The 26,272-nt window shown below is 36.0% G+C and overlaps 2 protein-coding genes and 1 pseudogene across 2 annotated transcripts in view; all 3 read left to right on the top strand.

The window, feature by feature from the left end:
• The first annotated feature begins 754 nt into the window (after nt 1-754).
• Nucleotides 755-1,612, top strand: LOC138941812 (uncharacterized protein PF3D7_1120000-like). The gene has a single exon (XM_070311690.1). It carries the CDS (start codon nt 755-757, stop codon nt 1,610-1,612), a length of 858 nt encoding a protein of 285 aa, XP_070167791.1.
• A 16,933-nt stretch (nt 1,613-18,545) lies between these two features.
• Nucleotides 18,546-25,118, top strand: LOC138941811 (odorant receptor 13a-like; annotated as a pseudogene).
• Nucleotides 25,119-25,196: 78 nt separating this feature from the next.
• The window catches only part of LOC138941857 (odorant receptor 9a-like), a 36,946-nt gene continuing 35,870 nt past the window's right edge, over nt 25,197-26,272 (top strand). Inside the window, exons 1-2 of the mRNA XM_070311764.1 lie at nt 25,197-25,343; nt 25,620-26,091. Of these exons, the coding sequence (XP_070167865.1) occupies nt 25,203-25,343; nt 25,620-26,091 (613 nt within the window). The 5' untranslated portion in view covers nt 25,197-25,202. The remainder of the gene's footprint in view (nt 25,344-25,619; nt 26,092-26,272) is intronic.

The raw sequence follows: 26,272 nt of genomic DNA, 5'->3' as shown, positions 1-26,272 counted from the left end.
ACAAAGAAAAGATTAAAACTTAAAATTAAGAATTACGAAGCAAATATTGAATAAAAATAATTTATATTTTACTGCAAATAAAGTTTATTAGAGAGTACAGAAGAAGTACATATTTAAACTGATAAGTATACTGTAAAATATAAGTATACTTTTGGAACTTCCGTTTCCGGTACGTAGAGTGTGACACGTGTGTATGTGGAAGGTGCTGTTTGACGGTGGTTGAGAGGAGAATTAGAGGGGCGACGAGAGAGAAGGGTTGAGTGAGAGCGAGTGGAGGTGAAAGAGCGAGTGAGGGAGTGAAGGGAGAACTGGGAGTGAGAAGGGAAGGGAATAAAAGGGCATTTACGAGCCGGCGGTTAGAGGCGAGTGGGCACGGAGTATAGGATAGGTAGAGCGGTAGACGCGACGGAGCGCTAGGGAAACAGCGCGCGATAGGGAAAAGTGGGGGCAGCGCTAATGAGCGGCAGAGCACGGAGCAAAGAGAGTAGATAGAGGGGAAACAAAGACAGTAAAATAGAGAAGAGAAGGAGAGTATAAGTAGAGAAAAGGAAACAAAACAAGAAGCTGGAAAAGGGAAACAAGGATAGATAAGCAGGGGAGAATGGAGAAAGGTGGGATAAAACAATCGAAAGAGAGAAAAGGAAGTGTAGGAGATATATCAGAGTTTTTGAAGAAGAAGAGAGAGAGAGAGGATAAGAACGGAGAGGAGTCTATTTATAGATCAAGTAAAATCATAGTAAGATCACCAAAAGCAATGGGGGAGAGAAAGGAGGAGGATAGAGAGGGATGGGAGAGGCAATTGAGGGAGGAATTAAGAAAGGACATAATAACAGGGGTAAAATTGCTAGGAGAGGAGATAAGAGAGGATTTAAGAGAGATCAAAGATAGTTTAGTGGGACAAGGAGAAGGGATAAAAAAGGAATTGGAAAAGATAAGGGAGGAATTTAGAGAGAGGGAGAGGGAATGGGAGGAAGAGAGAAGGGAAATGAGAGGAAGGATAGAAAATCTGGAAAAGAAATTAGAAAAATGGATAAAGGAAGGGAAAGGAAGAGTAGGCGAGGAGGGCAAGGAGGGAGCAGGGGTAGTAGGAGAAGGGGAATTAGAAACAAAAATAAAGGTAATAGAAAGAAAATTAGAGCGGAAGGAACGAGAGGATAGAAAGAGAAATATAGTAATTAGGAGAGTAGAAGTGGAAAAAGGAGACGTAAGAGGAGGAGTAGAAAAGATCTTGGAAATACTAGGAGTAAATATAAAAATAGAGAGTGTGAAAAGAGTTGGAATAACGTTGGAAGGAGAGAGAGGAATGGCGGTGGTGACGTTAGGGAGCATGGAACAGAAAAGACAAGTTATGGAGAATAAGAAAAAGTTGAGGGGAAGAGAGGAAAGGATAGAAGATGATTTAACATGGGAGGAAAGAAAGGTTAGATGGAGGCTCAGGGAGATAGCCAGGAAAGAGGAAGGAGAAGGAAGGAGGGTACGGATAGGTAATGGGGGATTGCAAATAGATGGCAAATGGTGGAAATGGAATGAGGAAGAGGAAGTATTGAAAAGTGAAAGAGGGGAAGTGAAGGGGGAGAGAGTAGGGTATAGGAGAGAGAGACAGGGGGAATAAGGGGGAAGGTAGTTGAGAGGGGACTAGTAATAGAGACAGGGGAGAGGGAGGGGAGGACAAGTGGGAGAGTAATAAGGGGAGGGAAGGAGAGGAGAGGGGGAACAGAGAGACGTGGGGGGGCGGTAAGGAGAAAGAGATATGGAAGATGGCTTTCTGGAATGTAGCAGGTTTAAAAAACAAAGATAAGGGATTTTGGGATAGGATTGGAGAGTGGGATGTCATAGTACTCATGGAGACATGGGTGGACGAGAAAGGATGGAGGGGAGTAAAAAACAAGTTACAGAAGGGTTTTAAATGGGGGGTGCAATACGCGAGTAGAAAGAATAAAAAAGGAAGAGCAATGGGAGGAATGATAATGGGGATAAGAAGGGAAAGGGAAATGGAGATAGGAGAAATTGAAACGACGGAGGAAGGGATGATGACGGGGACATTGAAAAGAGGAGGAGAGGAATGGAGAATAGTGGGAGTATATGTGAACGAGGACTTAGAGAGGAAGATAGAGGGTTTAAAGAAGTGGATGGAAGAGAGAGAGGAGGAAGGAAGGAGAATAATAATAGGAGGTGACTTTAATGCCAGAACTGGAGAAATGGGAGGAAGGGTAAATTTGGGGGAGGAAGAGGAAATTGGAAAGAATAGGAACTCCAAAGATAAGAAGAGTAATAGGGAAGGGAGGAGATTGGTGGAGGTGCTAGAGGAAACTGGATGGAGTATAGTAAATGGGAATATAAAAGGAGATGAAAAAGGAGAATACACGTATACCGGGGGGAGGGGAAACACGGTAATAGATTATGTATTAGGAAATGAAGAGATATGGGAAAAAATAGAAAGATTAGAGATAGGAGAGGACATAGACTCGGATCACCACCCGGTGATTTGCTGGATAAAAGGGGAAGACAGTTGGAAGAAGAAAAGGAAAGGGAGGCAGAAAGGCAGGAGAGGGGTTTGGAATGAGGAGGGGAGAGAGAAATTTAGGAGGGAAATAGGAGAAATAAATATAGGAGGGGAAGAAGGAGGGACGGAAGAGGAGATAGAGAAAATGAATGAAAGGATAAAGAAGGCCTTGGAAGAGAGCAAGAAGGGGGAAGGAAAGGAAGAGAAAAGAAAGGGGGGGTAGTGGGATAAGGAGTGTATAGAGAAAAAGAAGGAAGTAAGGCGGAAGTTGAGGAAATGGAGGAGAGGAGAAGAAGAGAGAGGAAGGTATAGAGAGGAAAAGAGAGAATACAAGGAGATGTGTGAAAGGAAAAAGAAAGAGGAGGGAGAAAGATTAATAAGGGAAGCAGGAGAGGCGAGAACGGAAAGTAAAGTATGGGAGATAGTTAATAGGGAGAGGAGGAAAAGGAAAGGAGTAGAGGAAGGGATACAGATGAAGGAATGGAAGGAGTATTTTATGGGGTTATTAGGAGGGGTAGAAGAAAGAGTGCAGAGAGGAAGAGGGGGAAGGAATAGAAGAGAGAGGGAAAGGGAAATAGAGTGGGAAGAAATAAATAGGATTATGAGTAATTTAAGGTTAAACAAAGCTATGGGGTTGGATAATATACCAAATGAAGTATGGAGATACGGGGGAGAAGATATAAGGAAATGGGTATGTGAAACGTGCAACAAGGTATGGAGAGGAGAGGGATGGCCAGAGGGATGGAAGGAAGGGATAATAGCACCGATTGTGAAAAAAGGAGAAGGGGATAAAGTCACGGATTATAGAGGAGTGACGCTTATGTCAACGCTGTATAAAATATACACATCGATTCTGGCAGAAAGGTTAAGAGAGGAAGTAGAAGAGAAAGGTATAATACCAGAGAATCAGGCAGGATTTAGAAAGGGAAGAGGGGTGATGGACAATATATATGTATTGAATTATCTGGCGCAAAGACAGATTAGTAGGGAGAAAAAGAAATTAGTAAGTGTGTTTATAGACCTGAAAGCGGCTTTTGACTCAGTAGATAGGGGAGTGCTGGTAAGAGTCTTAAGGGAAAGAGGGGTTAGAGAGGGACTGATAGAAAGGATAGAAGAGGTGATAGGGGAGACAAAGAGTAGAGTGAGGATAGGAGAGGAAATAAGTGAAGAATTCTGGACGGGTAGAGGAGTGAGACAGGGTTGCCCATTAAGTCCGGTGTTATTTAACATAGTAATAGCAGATATGGAGGAGGAAATTGCCAGGGGAATTTGGGGCGGAGTTAAGTTGGTGGAGAGGAAGATGTTCTCCATGGCATATGCAGACGATATAGTGCTGTTAGCGGAAGAGGAAGATGAGATGAGGGCAATGTTAGCAAGGACGGAAAGATATATGGACAATAAGAGACTGGAGGTGAACGTATTGAAAATAAAGGTCATGGTATTTAGAAAGGGAGGGGGTAGGAGAAAAAGAGTAAAGTGGATGTGGAAAGGGAAGAAGATAGAGGAGGTTAAAGAAATAAAGTATTTAGGATACGTGTTTCAGGCAAATGGTAGACAGGAAGGGCATGTAAAAGACAGGGTAAGGAAGGCGGTGGGAATTATGGGGCAAGTATGGAGTATAGGAAAGAGAAAATTTGGAAAAGATATAGGGAAGAGGATCTGGCTTTTTGATGTATTAATTTGGACGGTGTTAAGTTATGGAGCAGAGGTATGGGGCTGGAAGGAGAGGGATAGAGTAGAGAAGGTAGAAGAAAGATTCTTAAAGTGGTTACTAGGAGTAGACAGGAGAACACCAGGATACATGGTAAGGGAGGAATTAAAAAGAGATAAACTTAGAAGTAGGGCGGCAAGAAGAGCATGGAATTTCGAAAAAAGACTAGAAGAAGGGAAAGGAGGGGGTTTAGCGAAGGAGTGTCTGGAAGAAATCAAGAAAAGAACAGAAAAGGAGAGAGGAGTGTCGGAATGGGAGAAGGAAAGAGAGAGATATTTCAGTGAAAAAGGGCTAGAGAATTTGGCATGGAATAGAGAGGGAGAGGGAGGGATGATAGAGTATGAGGAAGTGGAAAGGAAAGACAAGGAGTTACAGAGGGAGGAGAGAAAAGAAAGAATAGAGGAGTCGAGGTTTAATAGATGGTACAAGAGAATAAAGAGTGAGGGAATACCAAAGTATTTAAAAAAGGGTTGGTCGGAGAGGAGGTGGGGAAGGGTGACAAGATTTAGGCTAGGTAATGAAATGAGGGAAAGTAGGTATTGGGAAAGTGAAGAGAAAAAAGTATGTAGGGTGTGTAATAGAGAGAGAGAGACATGGGAGCATGTATGGGAGGGATGCGGGAGAGGAGAAGGAGAGGGGGAGGAAAGCTGGCAAGAATATTAGGTGGAAAGAATATTAGGAGAGGAAGGGGAGGGGGAAGAATGGATGAAGGGAGTATTGAGGAGAAGGGAGGATAAGGCAGAGGGGCGGGAGGGGGAGGAAGAGAGGGAGTGAAAGAATGAGAGAGAGTGATTGAGAAAGGAAGGAAAGAGGAGAGAAGGTGAAGTAAAGGACTAAAAACCGGAAGCGGAGGTCCAAAATAGATTAAGAAGGGTTAGGAATTTAGCGTGTGTGTGTGTATAGGCAGGAAGGAAAGATAGAATAAGGATAGCATAAGTTAGTTTAAGTAGTTTAAATAGTATAAGTTAGATTAAGGAAATGTATGTGAGACGCTAAGGGAGGTAAATATTTGTAACCCCTTTGGGGAACAATAAAGATATTCTATTCTATTCTATTCTATTCTATAAGTATACTTTTTACTTTAAAATATTATTTTAATAATTATTTAAATAATTAATTAGTAAGTTTATTATATAAACACACACACGCGCGCGCGCGCGCGCGCGCGAGCACGCACGCACGCACACATACATATATATATATATATATATATATATATATATATATATATAAATAATATATATAATTGAATAATTTAAACAATAATATTATTTTCTTATAATAACCCAGCAAATACAGATACATAACTGTAACATTGCCATAATGAAACGGAATGTAACAAGTAATATAACGTATTTGTTACATGTAACATTTACGTTAGTTGGAATTTCCCACTCATATAAAATTGCAGTTATATAATAGGAATATAACATGTTACTAAAATGTTATATGATTGTTACAGTCATGTAATAGTTCATCCAAGTAGCAAACTGACGTCACAATGACAGTAAATTTTGGTTACAAAATGACCAATTAAAATTCTAAGTTAGGTCTCATGAGACTCGAAAATTACGTCAATATGTCACATCCACGGGATATCATCTTTTAACGTTTGTTTGGCAGCAAAACTAAGACCAATTACAGTAGTAATATAATACATATTAATGTGATTATATTATAGGTAAATTTAAATAATTTTATTTATAAAATTAAAGATTCTATTTATATAGAAGTTAATTTCTGTTTTATATTTTAAGCAAATAATAACAAACGATTTTCACTTGTTCGGATAGAAATTGTCCGAATAAATTAAAATCGGATATTATCTGTTCGATTTTCCAAAACTTATTTCAATATCTGAATTTTCTGGTACGGGAATCGTATCAGAGATTGAATTGATAAAAATAATTACAATGTTATTAGCAGTATTTTGCAGGCTTTATATACGCTCATGACAAAAATTTAAATACGGGTATAGGTAACGAATATCGCGCCGCATAGCGGTAAGCAAATGAACTATAATCCCAATATTAGTTATAACAGGACTTTATTTGGACGATCATAGGATGTCTTCAAAATTACGTCTTTGGCTAATCTAAGAAATGAGGTCTTTTAAACGTTAATTATTAGTTGCCGACATTATAAACTAAAAATAAATTGTTACTTGGACTGTTACATTATATATATATTACTCCCATGTTATATAGCAGTTATATTGCATAAATAAAAGACAGTTATATAATCCCAATATAAATTAGGCATAACAACTGTTACATTACATGTTATTCCCATGTTATATAGCAGTTATATTCTGTGTTTGCTGGGAATATTATTTTAAATCTATGTTATAATAATATATGTTAGTATTATACTAATATATTTTAGTTAATGTGTTGAATTTATTCAATATTAATATATACATATTAAAAAATTTAAATTTAAAGTTAAATTATAATTTTAATTATAATTTGAATTTAAATAATAAATAAAATAATATTAAATTTAAATTTATTATTTAAATAATTTATTATTTAATTCATTTATTCATTAATTATTAATTAATTTCATTATCATTTGGGACATCATTTTCTGACGTTTGTTTGGCAGCAAAATTAAGACCAATTACAATAATAATATAACACATATTAATGTGGTATATATTATAGGTAAATTTAAATAATTTAATTTATAAAATTAAAGATTTTATTTATATAGAAGTTAATTTCTGTTTTATATTTTAAGCAGATAATAACAAACAATTTTCACTTATTCGGATAAAAATCTTCCGAATAAATTAAAATCGGATATTATCTGTCCGATATTCCAAAAATCAGCTCAATATCTGATTTTCTTAGTACGGGGGAATCATATCAGAAATTGAACTAATAAAAATAATTACAATGTTATTAGCCGCATATTAACCGCAGACTTTATATACGCCAATATTAGTTATGTTATAGCTCGAACAGGCTATACACGAATTATTAAATATATTATTCTAAATACATATTATTTTATATGATTGCCCAACGTGTAACGCGAATACAGATCACGTTACGAGCGTTGACCGAACAAAGCGCTGACAACGCGAGCCACGCGCTAAGCCCGAGCGACCGTGCAATCATTTCATTGCGAAAACGCGGAAATCAGGGCAAGCGGAAGAAGGACATTGCGAAAATGCAACGTAGAAGTCCTACTTAAAAGCGAAATAAAAAGGAATAAAGAAATTGCGAAAGTGCAAGCAAAGAAGTCCTACTTAGAACTTCTTAACTTGCATCCGGATATTGCCAAAATCAAGCGACACGACACACAGCCTTGTCGCTAAACGATCCTCTCCCGGGTAGCCAAAGATAGTTAATAAAAAGGCCCACCGCTAACGAACGGCGGGCAGTCTTTACCATTAATATTATGCGGGCAGTCTTTACCATTAATATTACGCGGGCAGTCTTTACCATTAATATTACGCGGGCAGTCTTGATCATTAATTAATATTACGCGGGCAATCTTTATTCCTTTACGCGAGCAATATCTCTAACAACCGCGAGTGTCAAAACGAGTATCAATAATTATTATAATATTGAATAGCCACGCAGTCGGCAGAAATATATACGAAGAAGTGAGAGGCGAGTCTCGAGACCGAAACTCGATTCTAGACACGCGCACGTTAAGATATCCGTTATCGTGATACGCGACGCGAGCGAAAGTGCGGGAACATTGTAATCAAGTCACAAATAAAATAGATATTAATATATTTATTTAACTGAAAAGGTGTCAATCTTTAAACAAATAAAAACAGTGAAGTTCTCAGGCGGAGCCCGAATTCCCAAATTCCTTCCGGCAAACGATCCCAACTACCGTGCCTCTCCGGAGGCACAACAGTTACAAAAGGACTTTATTTGGACAATCATAGGATGTCATCAAAATTACGTCTTTGGCTAATTTAACAATAAAAAATAAGGTCTTTTAAACATCAATTATTAGTCGCCGACATTATAAACCAAAAATAGATGTCATTATGTCGTCTTTTTACGTTACTCTGTTACATTACATATTACTCCTATGTTATATAGCAGTTATATTCTGATGTTATATTGCATAAATAAAAGGCAGTTATATAATCTCAATATAAATTAGGTATAACAAATATTACATTATATGTTACTCCCATGCTACATAGCAGTTATATTCTGGTGTTATTTTGCATAAATAAGAGACAGTTATATAAATTAGGCATAACAATTATTACATTACATGTTATTCCCATGTTATTTAGCAATTATATTCTGTGTTTGCTGGGAACGGTTCGTGCAACTCGTACTTGTTACACTCTATCAAAAATTTGAAGTGGATGTGAAGAAAGAATAACGTGTTGCAATAAAATTTTATTGTAGAACCGGTTTGTCGGCCGCGGAGACGGTGGGAATGATCTAACAAACTTACGGGAATGCAGCCTTGACTCGCTCATGGATCGGCGAACATTCTTCCATTCTCCATGATCAAAAAAACTGTGTTTTCAGAAATCAAGAATATGTTGATCGTGTGGGTTTTTTTTTATAGCCAAGTAGTCGTGCACAAAGAATTTGTGCAAAAGGATGTTCAGTTAATGCAGAATATTATAAAAGTATTTTGGACTGCCTAATTTCACGCATTCGACGCGTCCCATCCTATTTCGCACTCGTGATTTTTTCCTCCTGCATGACAATGCTCTCGCTCATTTGGCAGTAGTGATTCATTTTTGGCGCAAAAATAGATCGTCACATTGCATCACCCCCCGTATTTACTAGATTTTTTTCCTATCAATTATTTCTTATTTTTAAAACTGAAATTGCAACTGAAAGGATTTTGATTTGACACCATTGATGACATTCAAAGAACTGTGATCTAGTGTTTGAAGGAGATCTGTATATATATATATATATATATATTAAAAGGGAAAGTAAATGTATTATTAAAATAACAAATGTTATGACAAAGTTGTACAAATAGTAATTTCATCAGAATATAAAATAAAAATAAAAAAATAAGACTATTATTTAAAATTTCATAACATATTTATTTAATGTATTTGTAACGGTTTACCTTTCCGCCTCGGATTAGACTCGCTGGTGCCAGGATTCGGGAGAAGGGGGAAACTCTAATTCACTCTTCCTCGTTATAAGTGGTTTAATGATTAGTTTATTCAAGCGGTTATTAAAGATGCAATATTAAAAACTATATTTACAACGAACACGTGCGACAGCGGTCCGTACAAAAGTCCGCAGGAACAATGTGGCGGTGACGGGCGCGCGCGCAAGGCTCGGGAAGCGAGCGCTCATGCAGACGGTGCTGGGGTGTTCTGCGGTCGCGGTGTTTACATGCAGCAATTATTATTATTACAATAAGATAGATCTTAACGCCTACGAGGTGTCGCGTGGCCCTTAGTGTGGTTCCAAGCGCCTGATCGCCTTATCCTTAGAAGGACGGAGCGTCGGCCCCTTTTGCGGCTTATCCTTAGAAGGACTAGCACGCTGGTGTAGTCTAGAGGCCACGTATAAAGGTGTAGTTAGCGCGACGCGGGTGGTTATCCTAAGATGATTAATTAATTCTATGAGTGCGGCGTTCGATGGTATGGATACAAAATATTGTAATCTTACGGTCTAGCGGTTTGCGGTATATGTACAAAACGGTCTTACAAGCTATCAAGTCGCGGTATGGATACAAAGCGGTCTTACGATCTAGTCTGGACGCGAAATTTTCAAAACGGTCTTATGGTCTAAGCTGGTCGCGGTATTTACAGAACGGTCTTACAGTCTAGTCTGGTCGGGTCGCGATATACGCGGAACGGTCTTACGGTCTAATCTGGACGCGGTGTACACAAAACAGCCTTACTTTCTAAGGATGCGCCGTCCCAGGCAACCGGGTAGCCCGGCATAACCACGGATAGCCCGTGACCTAGTTTAACGCGGGATATCGGAATGTGCCGTCTCAGCAACCGGGTAGCCCGGCATAACCACGGATAGCCTGTGACCTGGTTTAACACGAGAGGTAGTTTCGGATCTGGAGTTGATGAGAGGACTCAGGATCGGGAACTAGTAACGCTACGCTTGCTGGTCCGCCTTATATACCGGCGGCCGGCCTCCCATTCACGCGAGTCGGCGCGTGGTGGGGTGGCTCCATGGTAGGGCCGCGTCACGGGTGTGGGAGCTTAGGAGCGCCATAGGCGCCGAGCCTCAGTAAATGCGCGCGGTGGATCGGCCTACTAGGCCGCTAATAACGGTATCGTTACATATTTTTCATATGCATACGATCATTCATATGATCATCATAGATGATATATACGGTGCGGTCCAAAAGTTTTAGAACTAAAGCAATAAAAGATTTTAAAAATGTCGGAATAATTTATTTAACCTTTTATTCACTCAAAATATGATACATGACTCAATGCATTGTTTGGCGCGGGTTTTCAATTTCTGATGCTGCAAAAATCCTCCAAAGAGATCTCCTTCAAACACTAGATTACAGTTCTTTGAATGTCATCAATGGTATCAAATCAGGATCCTTTCAGTTGCAATTTCAGTTTTAAAAATAAGAAATAATTGGTAGGAAACAAATCTAATGAATACGGGGGGTGATGCAATGTGATGATCTGTTTTTGCGCCAAAAATGAATCACTACTGCCAAATGAGCGAGAGCATTGTCATGCAGGAGGCCATTTTTGGTGGGACACCCTGTATATATATATATATATATATATATATATATATATATATATATATACCACTATGCTCATGTTACGTCCAGACTCGAGGAAGGATGAGTCAGTGGAAGGGCGCAACCACTATCTTTATGATTCCGAAGTTAAACGTCTCGAAGCGTTAGAATCGGGTCGAACGAACTTGACAGTCCGAAAATCAGGTAAACGACCGTTAGGGTCGCTATTACTCTGTTTTTCAGAAGTTCGCTCGACAGTCCCCTTTTGGTAAAAGAATTTAATCTCTATTACGCGGGATGGGACCAGGTGCGATCTTTTGACTAGAGAATGAGAGGGGTTAATAAAGATTGGATTTAAATTAGAATATAAATTTATTCATAATAAATTAAACTACTTTGGTGTACATTATATCAAATGATGAGAACAATTTATTTTAATATGCGCATGTGTGTGTGTGTGTGTGTGTGTGTGTGTGTTTGGTTGTTCGCGGTTCTTACATTCGTACGGAGGACATCAGTCAGAATAATGTGGCAAGATTCTATTATTAATATTGAATTTCTGACTGGTTATTATAAAATATCTGTTAGAAAAAGAAAATAAAACAATTTGTGTGAGTGAGTGTGTGTAATTACTACTACTACTGTTGGCTAAGATTGATTTAAAATTTACGGAAATTCGCGTCTTCTGACTCGCGGAACGGACCCTTGCGGTAGCGGGTTGGAATTTATAAGTTTTTCCCGATCTGGTTCTCACTATGGGCGATGACAACGTTATTTATTGCGGGAATAAAAAATATAATTAAACTGAATTATTAGAGACCTACTTTCGTTGCTGGCCCTTAATTGGTAGGTTGAGTAAACTTGTCGTCCTTCGCTAAGATGTGGGTGCCGGGTTGCCTTGGAAACGACGCCAAGATGAGGACACTGATGTTGAACTGGTCACTCTTTGAGTCTTTTCTCTTAATGCACGCACACGAGACTAATTGCCCGGCACTGAATCTATGAATCTCTGAATCTATGAATGCTGAATCTATGAATGCTATATCTATGGAAGCTGAATCTATGACTGCTCGAATCTATATGCGCTGCTGTCTTACGAGTTCTTTCTTTTATATAATCCTTTTTTTAGGGCGTCTTCTAATTTTAAGAGTGGGATCTTTCAAAACTTTAACGAATTGAAATTATGCAAAAGTAGGGATTCTTCAAGATTTTAACGAATTAGAATCGTGCCAGTGTCCTCATTCGGCAGGGGGTGTCTCCTATTTTCGTATTTTTACCCGTGCTGATCGTCGGTTGGTGAGTTCGATATTAGTTCAAAAGTTTTTTAAACATTAGCCTTTCCGGGGGAACCTCGCACATATGATCTGATTAGAAAAGGGTCTTGCTTCCTTATAATTATTTTTGTCAACGTTGATGCAGCTGTGTTTATTACTTGTCCATTAGAAAATTATTATCAGTATTAATGCAGCTGAGTTTATTAAACATTTCGTTAAAAGTTCTTGTTATCTCGTTGATTTTCCGCCGGAAATTCTATTGCAAGGGATAGCTGTTACTTTTTATTTATCTCGAGACCAGCATGGTTTCCATCATCGATTTCCTTGCGTCTTTCCCACGGATACTCGTGGATATTGTTACTGACAAATGACAGTGTTTAAAAGAAACGTATGGCACAAGATGCTTTGTTTATTGAACGGTTCGTTCTTATCACCAACTGACGATCGTTACCGCAACGTCGCGGAAGAAAGGAATCGTGAAGTGGCCAGGACGTAACACTCACAATAAAGTTCAGTTTGAACCATTTAATTTGATATACATATATTTGTTACGGTCTATCTCTTTTAAAAGATAAAAGATTAAATGGTTCAAACTGAACTTTATTGTAAGCATAGTGGTTGCTTCTAAAATCTATCTGTATTAAAGAACAGAGAAATATGCAAAATATACACCCTGTGTATATATTGTATATATATATATATATATATATATATATATATATATATATACCCTCCTTTTAAAATAAAAATAAATGGCTTTTATCAAAAATCGCAAATATTTTTTAAGTAAATCAGGTATGCTCTGCCGAATGATGATATTTTCAACTTCTGATTTCAATCGGAAATACACCATCCGGACCGGAAGTTGAATTTTTTGAGGAGAACATAGTACTTTTTATTACAGATTCGAATTGTACATGAAAATAACATTCAAAAGATTTTAGCCGTCGCTCGTAGTTTATTAAAAAGTTATAAACAAAATAAGTTTAATGAATAAAACGTAATTTTCTTACAATATATATATTTTTAAGATGGAATATATGTATTGTATATATTCTGGAATATGTGTTCTCACAGTACATAGTAATCATAATATTGCATTCAATTTATTGTATTTGTTTACATTCTTTATAACTTATTAGCTGTTATTTAGCTGAATTTCTATTTCGCCGGCGTGTTTAAGAGGATGCCGGATTACCGACAGAACGCGAATATTCTTTATTTTGCAAAATCTTTTTGTTGATTATAGATATCAACAAATCCTTTTCCACAATTAAGGTACACATAATAACGGAGTGCGGAGTTTAACATTTCATATAAAAAGTTAAAAAAAAAAGAGAAAATTACAGTTTTGTTATCGGCTTCTGCGTCAACATTTACTTAATATAACAAATTTGTAATCTACACGTGCCTAATCAGTAAACTCCGCACTCGGCATTTCATCAAAGAGTATAAGTGAACTTAGAGAAGTGAGTTTAGAAGCTTTATAAAAAAGATTTTGCAAAATAAAATTTTCGTGCATATGTGTGTGTGCGAGATGGAGGCTCAAGAGTAAAACAGAGCAGTAGATTAGTTGCGTGATGTAGCGATAGACGGAGCTGCAATCTTACACGACAAGGACAGACATAATCGTACTACCTTTGTCTCTTTCATGCGTGTAGAGTAATATACATGTACGCACTAACATTATTGCAGTATCTTTTTTCTCTCGATCATACGCTCTGTCTTTTTCTAATCGCTCGCTCGCTATGTACTACGTATCGCTTAGCTTCATGCTCCTCGCATATTCACTTACGCGTTCATTCGCGCTTCTCTTTCTCTCTCTCTCTCTCTCTCTCTCTCTCTCTCTCTCTTTCTGCTCGTTCATTATTGTATATTGTATTCTTTTATTCCCATTATTATATTCTTTTATTTGCTTAATTTTTATTCTTTCTATTCTCGTCTCCCTACATGAAAATAAATAAATTTATTTATTTATGTTTATTTGATACATCATAAATGAGATACACAAGTTATTTTCTTTTTCTATTTAACTATAGTTAAATACAACACATGTACATACAAAAATACACATAATTAAATACTTTTTCTATTTATAACATACATAATATCTCATTTATGTTGTATAAAATAAAGACGAATAAATTAATGTATTATTATGTAGGAAGACGAGAATCTAGAAAGAATAAAAATCGAAGCAATAAAAGAATATAATAATGGGGATGAAAGAATACAATAAAGAACGAGGAGCAAGCGAGATGACAAACATCAAAGAGTTCCGAAGTCTCGTTCGCGAGGCTCTCTTTATCTATAATATCTCGGGTTACATATAGTTTGTAAAATTTCTGTTTTTCGTATTTTATCGGTATCAAAATAATTCTAATAGATTAATGAGATTCTTGCGATTAAAATAATACTAAACATGACATAATTGGGATAATTTTTAATCAATTATGTTATTAAAATTATGATTACTTATTTCATTTAAAATAATCGGATTTATATCGTATTTGGTGTCATTTTAATCGCAAAAATGTAATTAATCCATTACAATTATTTTCAGATATATAAAATGCGAAATACAAAAGTTTTATTTTCTATAATAAGATGACATACAGGGTGATTCAAAACAACCTTCTGTCCTTACAATGTCATATACTTGACACTATTCTAAGACGATTTTTCCTTTGCCAAAATTTTTTCCGAGGCTTAGTTTTTAAATTATAAGTCAAAATAGTTAACGAATTACGGGCCGCGTACGCGAGGCAGGCAGGGGCGGCGCAACTCACCGTCCGATGCTGGTGATTACGTGAGGCGCTCGCTGCGATCAACTATTTGCTACATGTGATGGAGTGTATGTGTGAGAGAGAACGTATACGCGTATACACACAAATATACATATTCTCTCTCTCTCTCTCTCTCTCTCTCTCTCTCTCTCTCTCTCTCTCTCTCTCTCTCTCTCTCTCTCTCTCTCTCTCTATCTATCTATCTATTTCTCTCTCTCTCTCTCTCTCTCTCTATCTCTCCCTTTCTCTTTCTTTCTCTCTCTCTCTCTCTCTCTCTCTCTTTTACACCCATCGCATGTAGCAAACAGCTGATCGCACACACGCACTCTCTTTCTCTCTCTCTCTATCTTCCTTTTTTACATCCGTCGCGTGTAGCAAACAGCTGATCGCACATACGCACTCTCTTTCTCTCTCTCTCTATCTTTCTCTTTTACACCCGTCGCGTGTAGCAAACAGCTGATCGCACACACGCACTCTCTCTCTCTCTCTCTCTCTCTCTCTCTCCCTCTCTCTCTCTCTCTCTCTCTCTCTCTCTCACTGATTCTTACCTTTTATGTAATAATTCGTTGCCCTCATACGACTCAATAAGTAATACTTCCTAAATGTAACACAACGAGTAACTAGCAAACCTTTTTCACTCACAAATTGTATCACTTACCAACTTTTACGAATTAATCCACGCACTTTATCGATAAATTGAATTTATTAACGATTATAACAATCTACCGATTACTACCGATTAATTATTAAAATAACTCGAAGAAAGAAACGCGTTTTTCGATGCGGAGACTGCGCGACGACAACAAGCAAGTTATGTCGGTACTAGCGTTGCCGGCTGCCGAACGACTGAATGTATCACATTACGCGTGATCGACGCGGACGCTATCATGTGTCCTGTGATCGGCTAAAGCCTCCGACATTGTAAATTCGATAGTTTCGAAAACATGAAACTATAAAATATGAAAATATAATGACGTATAATAACATAGTTTTTTTTAATAAATTCAGTTTATTGATGTGTGGATTAATTCTAAAAATTCGATAAGTAGAACAATTTGTGAGTGAAAAAAAGTTTGCTAGTTACTCGTTGTATCATATGGAAATATTATTTATTGAGTCGTATGAGGGCAACGAATCTCTACATACAAAGTAAGAGTGAGTGAGTGAGTGAGTGAGTGAGTGAGTGAGTGAGTGAGTGAGTGAGTGAGTGAATGAGAGAGAGAGAGAGAGAGAGAGAGAGAGAGAGAGAGAGAGAGAGAGAGAGAGAGAATGTTTATGTGTGTGTATACGCGTATACGTTCTCTCTCACACATACACTTCATCGCATGTAGCAAATAGTTGATCGCAGCGAGCGCCTTACGTAATCACCAGCATGGGACGGTGAATTGCGCCGCTCCTGCCTGCCTTGCGTACGCGGCCCGTAATTCGTTAACTATTTTGGCTTATAATTTAAAAACTAAGCCTCGGAAAAAATTTTAGCAAAAGAAAAATTGTCTTAGAATAGTGTCAAGTATATGACATTGCAAGGACAGAAGGTTGTTTTGAATCACCCTGTATATACGTGAAAGATTACAGATAAAAGGAGTCACGCGAGCGAGGCTTCGGAACTCTTTCATGTTTGTCATCTCACTTACTCCTTCATTCTTTCTCGCTCTTGCTTTTGTCGACTCTTCAGCATCGGGGATCTTTCCTTATCTACAAAATATAAACATCTTCTAAATAAAAAATGAAACTTGTATTTTCTATTTCATCTGTATAAAAATAATTATAATGGATTAATGAGATTGTTGCGATTAAAATGACACGAAACATAACATAAATCGGATAATTTTTAATCAATTATGTTATTAAAATTATGATTACTTATTTCATTTAAAATTATCCGATTTATGTCATATTTGGTGTTATTTTAATCGCAAGAATCTCATTAATCCATTATAATTATTTTTATACTAATAAAATACAATATGAAAGTTTCAGTTTTTATTTTATAAGATGTTTATATATAGTAGATAAGGAAAGATCCCCGCGCGATGCTGGAAAGTCGACAAAAGCGAAAGCGAGAAAGAATGAAGGAGCAAGCGAGACGACAAATATCGAAGAGTTCCGAAGTCTCGCTCGTGAGGCTTCCTTTATCTATAATCTTTCATGTTAGATTAATATATATAAATTATAAAATTTATATATATATATATATATATATACAGGGTGTCCGGCGTCAATCGCATCACCGGTCGTGTGCAGGTAGAGCAGATGAAATCGAGAAGAAAAGTCCTTTACCTTTTCTTTCTATAACACTTAATAAAAGAGTTATTATTGAGTAAAGTCTGGCCAATCAGCGCCGACCTTTAGCCGGGCGCACGTCAGTGAGCCGCGCGCTGTGAAGTGTGCAGCGGCGCACACTATCAGGCGCGCAGTTCACCGACGTGCGCCCGGCTAAAGATCGGCGCTGATTGGCCAGACTTTACTCAATAATAACTCTTTTATTAAGTGTTATATAAAAAATTGGTACAGGACTTTTCTTCTCGGTTTCACCTGCTCTACCTGCACATGACCGGTGTTGCGGTTGACACCGGACACCCTGTATATATATGTCATGTTACTATAGAAAATCAAATGTCTGTATTTCGCATTTTATATATCCGAAAATAATTTAAATGCATTAATTACATTATTGTGATTAAAATGACACGTCGTAAAATATTAATAAATAATGTTTTTATGTATCGAATTAATTTTAATCAATATGAAAATAACTTTTTATTCGTTTACAGAATATTCGTTTATAAAGATGCGTATTTGTTTTTATTATTACGCGATATTTGTAGCATGCATGTATCTAAGTATGTACGTATCAGGGAATAAGGCGACTGTACTATTCACACGCACACAGCCAGGCACATGCGATAATATCAGTGCGCGGCAGTATTCAGTCTCAGTCTCAATCGCGCGTGTTGTGTACATACGCGTAACGAGAAATAACTGCAAAAGTGTGCTCAACCGTTATAACGCGTTATAACGCGTCGAATTTAAAGAACGAGTGTTGTGTTTGTGTAGTTATAGTGTGTTCATATAATGGGGCGAAAATGTAATGAGAAACGCTTGCCTCGCTTTGCCCGCAGACTTTCTTTAAAAAGAATAAGGGTCAAAAGGTTAGTATATTTATATACCATAATTCTAGAAGGAATTGTTTTAATGTATACTATATACTAATATGTCGCTAGATATAATTGAATTTTTTTTCCGTGCAGTTTACACAAAAATATAAGTATGATAATGTAATATTATATAAAAATGTAATATTTCAAGTTTCTTTTTTTATTTTTTGATTATATCTTTAAAGCAATTCCTAAATAGAAAACAACATAAAGACATTTGTATAAAAAATTTGTAACATAAAATTAATCTTTAAATAGAATTTAGAATTACTACAATACATGAACATACACATTATGTGTATATGATGCACATAGTATTTAGTACTCATATAGTATTTTTGTTATAAAGAAATAGACAGACATGGGCAAAAAAAAGAGAGAGAGAGAGAGAGAGAGAGAGAGAGAGAGAGAGAGAGAATAGAAATGAGTAAGCGAAGGAATGGCTGTACAACGATATATCGATTAATAATTCACATCAGTCGCTAAATATTAGTGAGCATAAAGTATTGCTACGGAGAAAGATCCAACTATTTCCTTTTTTTTCTTACTTTTGGCACTTGTATAGACACTTGCTCACTTAGACTCATATCCTCTTTCTCTTCTCTGTCCGTCTCTTTCTGATCCGAGCATACTATATGTGTGTTATATATTATCTATATGCGATCTTTTCGTGAACTGGTTGTAAATATTTCATACCAGATGCGGTTTGCATGAGCGTTCTGGTTAAAAATATATCCCAGAGGCGATTTACGTGTGCTGGTTATCGTAAAAAATATCCCAGAGGCGATTTATGTGTGCTGGTTATTGTAAAAAATATTCCAGAGGCGATTTACGTGTGCTGGTTATTGTAAAAAATATCTCAGAGGCGATTTACGTGTGCTGGTTATTGTAAAAAATATTCAAGAGGCGATTTACGTGTTCTGGTTATTGTAAAAAATATTCAAGAGGCGATTTACGTGTGCTGGTTATTGTAAAAAGTATTCCAGAGGCAATTTACGTGTGCTGGTTATTGTAAAAAGTATTCCAGAGGCAATTTACGTGTGCTGGTTATTGTAGAAAGTATTCCAGAGGCGATTTATGTGTGCTGGTTGCTTTACAATATTTTGAACCGGATGCGATTTAATAGTTATGTAAGATTAGCAATATAACCGTTATTATATATTATAATACATATATATGTATTGTGCCATTGTATGAATGTATGTATGTATGTATGTATGTATGTATGTATGTATATACATATATATATATATATATATATATATATATATATATATACACATAAAAGGCACACATATATATATAACAATACATGCACACACACACACACACATGGCCAAATATTATTCCTCTTGGAAAGATATATGGAAAGGCACACACACACACGCACATATATATATATATATATAAGTCCATATAAGTAATGTGTGCAATTGTGTTCAAATATGCAATAAAGGCAGACACGTATCTATGGTATACTGTTATTTATACGCTTAGATACGCTTAGATACGCGTGCGAGGCAATAGAGCAGTAGAAATACACGATGTTGTCCGATTTCAACATATTGAACACAATTCTCTTTCAAATATGCATAAAACATGCAGAAATATTAATATTGGTAACAGCGGAACTAAAATTATTGATATTATCGATAATTTCGGTTGGTATTATCGATAATTTTAGTTACGCTTAGATGAGGGCGCTAACCCGTCGGAGTTCGGCCGTCGCTCCGGCATCCTCTTAAAGCTGTGTTCTTGATAATATATATTAAGATCATTAAAATCTGTGAAGTCGGCCTTAATATACATAATTAACAAACGTTTTTTTGCATCGGGTTCTAGAGAGAAAAAAAAGCAAGAACAAAAAGAGAGAGAGAGGAAAAAAACCATGATACACATTTGTTTTTAAATATAAATATTAGTAAAGTTAAATATAAATATTAGTTAAATCTATCGATTTAAAATCCAGACTCCGTTTTTGGAATACGAAATATTACATTTGTACGAATAAACATATTAACAAGGCGTATCTGTGATCCTACTGTTACGTCCTGGCGACTCCACGATTCCTTCCTACCGCAATGTTGCGGCAACGATAATCGATCGGTGATAAAAATAAGTCGTTCAGTAAATAGAGCATCTTGCGCCACGTATTTCTTTAAACATTTAGTCTCTTATCAATATCAATATCTATGAGGAACCGTGGGAAAGACGCGAGAGACCGGTGACGAAACCGCGCCAGTCGCCTAAAAATAAATAAAAATCAGTAGATATCCTCGAAATAGAATTTTCCAACGGAAGAATAAATTGATATCAAAAAGATAATAAAATTCCCTCTAAGAAAATATCCGACAAACACGTAACTAAATCAATAATGATGAAACTCATGTGACGACATATCCAGTAACGATATTAAGACCCTTTCTAATCAGATCACGTGCGCAAGGGAAATCTAATGCTCAACTGATATCGAGATCACCAATCGACGATCACCACGAGTAAAAATTCGAAAAGTAGGAGAAACACCCCGCCTAACGAGGGCACTGGCATAATTTTTAATTCGTTAGAGACTTGGAAGATTCCCACTCTTAGAAATTAGAATACACCCCTAAAAAAGAGATATAAAAAGAGGACCCAAAGGGCCACTCACAGTCTTACTTAGCATCTGCTTACCACTTCATTTACTTAACACTTGATTCATTCTGTGCGTGCGTCTTCAGTTAACATAAGTCTCATTAAGTGCCGTGGCACCGCGAAAACTACAAAAAATTATACCAGTGCACTCATCGCCTGGCTAATCTGGAACCCGGCAATCCGGCACATTAAGAGACTCCACACCTTCACCTACGAACCAAAAAGTAAGTCACATTCGTCCAATTTAATTTACGCTATTAACCCTCGTGAGATATAACGCATTACGTATATTATATTAACGCTGGTTTTCATAGTGAAAACCAGATCCGGCAGTCCAAGCCAAACAGTCATTCGCAGGAGTCGGAGGACTCGAACGTCGGTAAAATGCCGATTCTGCGCTACTCGCAATAACAGTTCAACAACAATATCTGTTAGACCCACTCTTCCCCTCTCGCCTAACTACCCCTCCCCCAGCTACTCCCCAATCTACTTCCCCGAAGTCACCGAACTTCCGCTTTCCCCTCGTTCATTCTCCTCTCTATCTACTGTCCTCCTTAACAATTCACCCCCAACTTCCCCGCACCTTTCAGAGTCGGAATTCGACCAAGCGATAGAAGAGTTTTGCAACGAATTGCCCGACCTGGAAGCCGACTCATCTTACCAAGATTAACCAAACCTAAAAATTCCCCCTTCTCTCTTTCTCCCTCCTTCATACCGCATCCTCTTTCTCACTCTCACACATACACGTACATGTTTTAATTTTTTTTTATTATTAAACCTACATTGTATTAACCAGTCAGAACCTAAAATTTAACGGTAGAGACTTTCCCTCGTCATTCTGACTGATGCCCTCCGTACCATTGTAACACCCGCGGAGCGATAAGCTCAACCACACACAATCACTCACACTCACACGATAATGTAAGCACTTCCTACATATATATTATATATCATGTATTCGAACTTTTGTTTTTATAATGAATAAAATTATATTTTTTTTTTCATTAATTAAACATTTCTTAACCCCTCTCTCGATCCCAGTACGAAGATCGCACTAGGTCCCATCCCGCGTAAAAGGGATTAAATTCCCTGACCGAAAAGGGACCACCGAACGAACGTCTGAATAAGCAGCGTAATAGCGATCCGAACGGTCGTTTACCTGCTTTGCGGACCTATCAGTTCGTTCGACCCGATTCCGAACGCCACGAGACGTTTAACTTCGGGAAAATAAAAGATAGTTGTTGCGCCCTTCCGTCGACTCATCCTTCCTCGAGTCTGGACGTAACACTACCTATCTTTGAATTATCCATGGGCTGTACTAACGTGGAGCAAAACGTGGACTGTCTTATGTTAATCTATTGCGGAACACTTGGTATACTAAAAATAATATGATTCCGCATTTATGCAAATAACTTGATTAATAATTATAACTCTGCTGTATACGATTACTTGACGATTGAAAATTTGGAAGAGCGGGCCACTATGCGAAAACATTCTTTTATAGGAAAGATTATTTTTTGTCTTTTAATATGTTTTGGTTACTTTAGTTGTATAATGTATACGCTAACGCCTTTTATGGGTTATAACGAAAAAAATCAAAACATAACGAACAAGGACATCATGTTAGAATATCCAAGTCAAGATGCATTATGGAGTATTATCACACTCCTACAAGCACGCATAAATTTTTGGTCATTATCGAAGCGTTTGCATTGATAATAATAACTAATGTTAATGCCGGTAATATCTGTTGTTTGACGTATCTTTTGTATATTTTTAATCTTTAAATAAAATCTGACAGAGATCGTGAAAATTTTAAATATTAATTTATATTATTTTATACGACGGCTAAAACCTTCGGAATGTTGATCAAGGTCATGACCTTGACAACATAGGTCAACATCACTATCCTGCGGGGTGGGATCTTAATATGCATAATTACCATTTTTTTTACTGGTTCCTTTAGCAGGATATATCTTATCTCTCTTTTTATTTACATAGAGAATATTGCTAAAATGCGGAAATTTGTATGATTTGATATAGTAAGTTGTCTTATTGAGACTGAAATGTGTTAAAGGTAACTAGCTTTCCCTGTAAATAGAATAAATAAAATATTAAATTTTAAGCAATTGAAAACGATGTTAAACAAATGCAATTGCACATGTAAACAATATGTGAACAGCTCGCTCAAGAAAGCTTACTGTAAAACTTAACGATATTTCGTGTTTTATGTGGAGATAAATTTGATCAAACTGAAAAGAAAAGTCTTGTATCATCTTTTTTCTATAACGCTTAATAAAGGAGTTATTATTGAGTAATCTTTGGCTCATCTCTCAGCGCCGACTTTTAACCGGATGTCAGTGAATCGCCCGCGTGATAGTGTGTCGCCATAGCGACGGAGCGCTCACGCACACTACCAGGCGCGCGGCTAAAGATCGGCGCCGATTGAACAGACAATCAATAATAACTCCTTTTGTTTGGTCACTTACTTGTCGGACACCCTGTATATTATTTGTTATAATAAAGTTATCTATATATTTTCTTATATATGTTATTTTTATTATATAATATAATTTATTATATTTACTTATTGTGTGTAATAAAATTATTTATTATAATACACAGAAAAATATTTATAAAAAAATATATTTATATACAAATATTTCTTACATAATAATATTGCACACACGCGCACATACACACAAATGTTTATTATAAAATACAAAATAATTTGTACAAAAAAAATTACAAAATCTTTTTTTGTCAAAAAATACATAAATAACAACTAGATAAAAAATGAAAGTAAGAATTAAAGAAAAATTATATTCAAATAAAGACAATGTAACATGATTATTTATTGCATAATGACACATAATGTCTATTTATATAGTAATAAATCTGATATATCACCATTTTATCAGTGCATTTTCATTTTATAAAGGTAATGACGCGTTATTTCATTGACATATTATGTATATTACATTGCACATCTGTGGCCAAGTAAAATTTCTAAGGGCCCATTTTATTGACTTTGATGTCACATGCCCACAAGTATACGATCGTTTTAACACACTTATTCAACGACATATTTACTTGATACGAATGGCTAGAGAACTCGTCGATATGATAAGTTATGTTTTGTTGATCGAGTTGCTTTTTATCAGCATACTTCTATGTATAATGGATGAATATTACGTTATTTATAATCATTTTATGAAATCTAAAATATATATTTTTGAAAAGAGATTTATATTCAGCAGACACAAATATTCTTTTCAAAATTTCAATTTCTTATAGCGTTGAAAGTCAGAGATATGGCTATGGTGACACAAAGTCTAATGGTACAAAGTGCTTTTCTGATACAACTAATATTATACAGGTTCATCGGAAATTATCTGAAATCTCAAATGGAAGAAGTAGCGTTTTCCATTTATCAAAGTGGCTGGTATGAATTTTCTGCCAAAATAACGAAGAATTTAGTCTTTATCTTAATGCAAACAGATTCTCCAATTACTTTTCAAACTGGGAATTTTATTACAGTAAATCTATCAACTTTACGGAGAATTAAAAAATTTTTTTTTTTTATATCTGTCTGTACTTTGTGTAATGCTTGAAACGTGAAACACGTTTAAATAAACTTTACAAATTGTAAATTATTATACGCGAGGTAATTGTGTGAAAAACAAAATAACTATTATTATAATTTATGAAAAAGTTATGTCAATAAAATTATTAAATTTTAATAGTTATTCACAATAATGTGTTTGTGTCAAATTAATTAATTTCATGCAATATTATAAATATATACATATATATTTAAAATTATTATTATTAATGTTATTATTACTATTATTGTATTCGAGTAAACAGACAAAATTTTCTAATATATAATACTATTTACCTATAATGCATTATATTTTCTCAAAATGCCAGTTTTGATGACTACCAACATAAAAAAAGAAATGAGATATTTATTACATTTATTGTCACTTTTGAATAGATTGAATTCATATTATGTATTGTTAGCCAAACCAATATCGAGATAAAATGTAACACAATACGTACATAGCTAAGCAAATCGCACATACTTTGTTCTAACATTCCGCTAACAAAAAGAAATAGTTGCTCAATGAACGGGTAACGGCTTCGAAATAGTATCATATAAATTTTTACTCAACGACAATTTTATGTAAATGCGTAGTTATTTGCACATTTAGTTATAATGCTTTATAAGAGTATAGAGTCATACTGATAAACATATATACAAGCATGCTTTATGTTGAATAAAAAATGATATCGTTGCTTATTTGGCTTTAGGAGCATACAGACAGTTTGATAAGCAAATATCAATCTCATGAATAAAAAATAAATCGAAATACCTGCGTTATGTCGATATAGCAAACAGATCATCGGTTATTGCTATCAGTTACAGTTATTATCTTGACAATGGCAAGCGAACGGTGGAAGGATGATATCGCATATGCGATGACGCCTTTCAAATTGATTTCTTGGCCCATTGGTGTTTGGCCGCTGCAAGTCTACAACTTTTATTCGCTATTACGCAGTATCTTGAGCGTCTGTTGTGCGGTATGCACTTTTTGAATGTGAACACGATAATCATTGACACGCGATCATTCGAAGACAACGTAGAATGTTTCCTACGTTGATCTTGCAACGCTCTAGACAAAATATTTCAATATTGCGATAATATTATTAAATATACAAACTTCATTTTTGACAACATATATAGAGTGAAACGCTTTGTGAGCAATAGTAACACAATAGATAAATCATACAATATAACCGAGACATATTGCTTCTAAATACAAATAAATGTTATTATACGAGATAACATATCAACAGGTCCTAGTGATAATCTTACCTCTCATTGAGATATGCCTGGGTTGTACTAGTGCGGAACAGAACGTAGACTGCATCATGTTAAGCTTTTGTGCAATGCTCGCTGTGCTGAAGATAATACAGTTCCGCATTTATGCTAACAACTTAATTGAAAACTATAAATCTGCTCTAAACGATTATCTGACAATTGAAAATGTAGAAGAACGTATCATTATGCGAAAACATGCTCTTGCAGCAAGGATGGCTTCATTTCCCCTGCTGAGCTTCTCTTATTTCATTTGTATGATGTATACGATAACATCTTTTATGAACCACGACAAAAAAAACCAAAACGTAACAGACGAGGAAATTATATTGGAGTATCCAATACCGTCAAAATGCGCTATGAAATATTTTCATGCTCCAATAAGCACGTACAATATATTTGTCATCATTCAAGCAATTTCATTGATAGTAGTGACTAATGCTAATCTCGGTAATATTTATTTGTTATGTGATATTTTTAAGTATATTCTGTTTTAATTCACATATAAATGTGTGGAAAGTTAGAACAAAAATATAAGATTTTCAGCAAAATTATATGTGTATTATACATATATAGTATATTGAATATATGTATACAAGGTGATTCAGAAATACAGTTGTACAAACTTTAA

This window comes from Polyergus mexicanus, unplaced genomic scaffold (assembly GCF_030449975.1).
Source record: "Polyergus mexicanus isolate NDT 795.1 unplaced genomic scaffold, iyPolMexi1.0 SCAF_20, whole genome shotgun sequence".
In the NCBI taxonomy this organism is placed as follows: Eukaryota; Metazoa; Arthropoda; class Insecta; order Hymenoptera; family Formicidae; genus Polyergus; species Polyergus mexicanus.
Note: the sequence above shows the minus strand (reverse complement) of the source record. Positions and strands in the feature narration are given on the sequence as shown.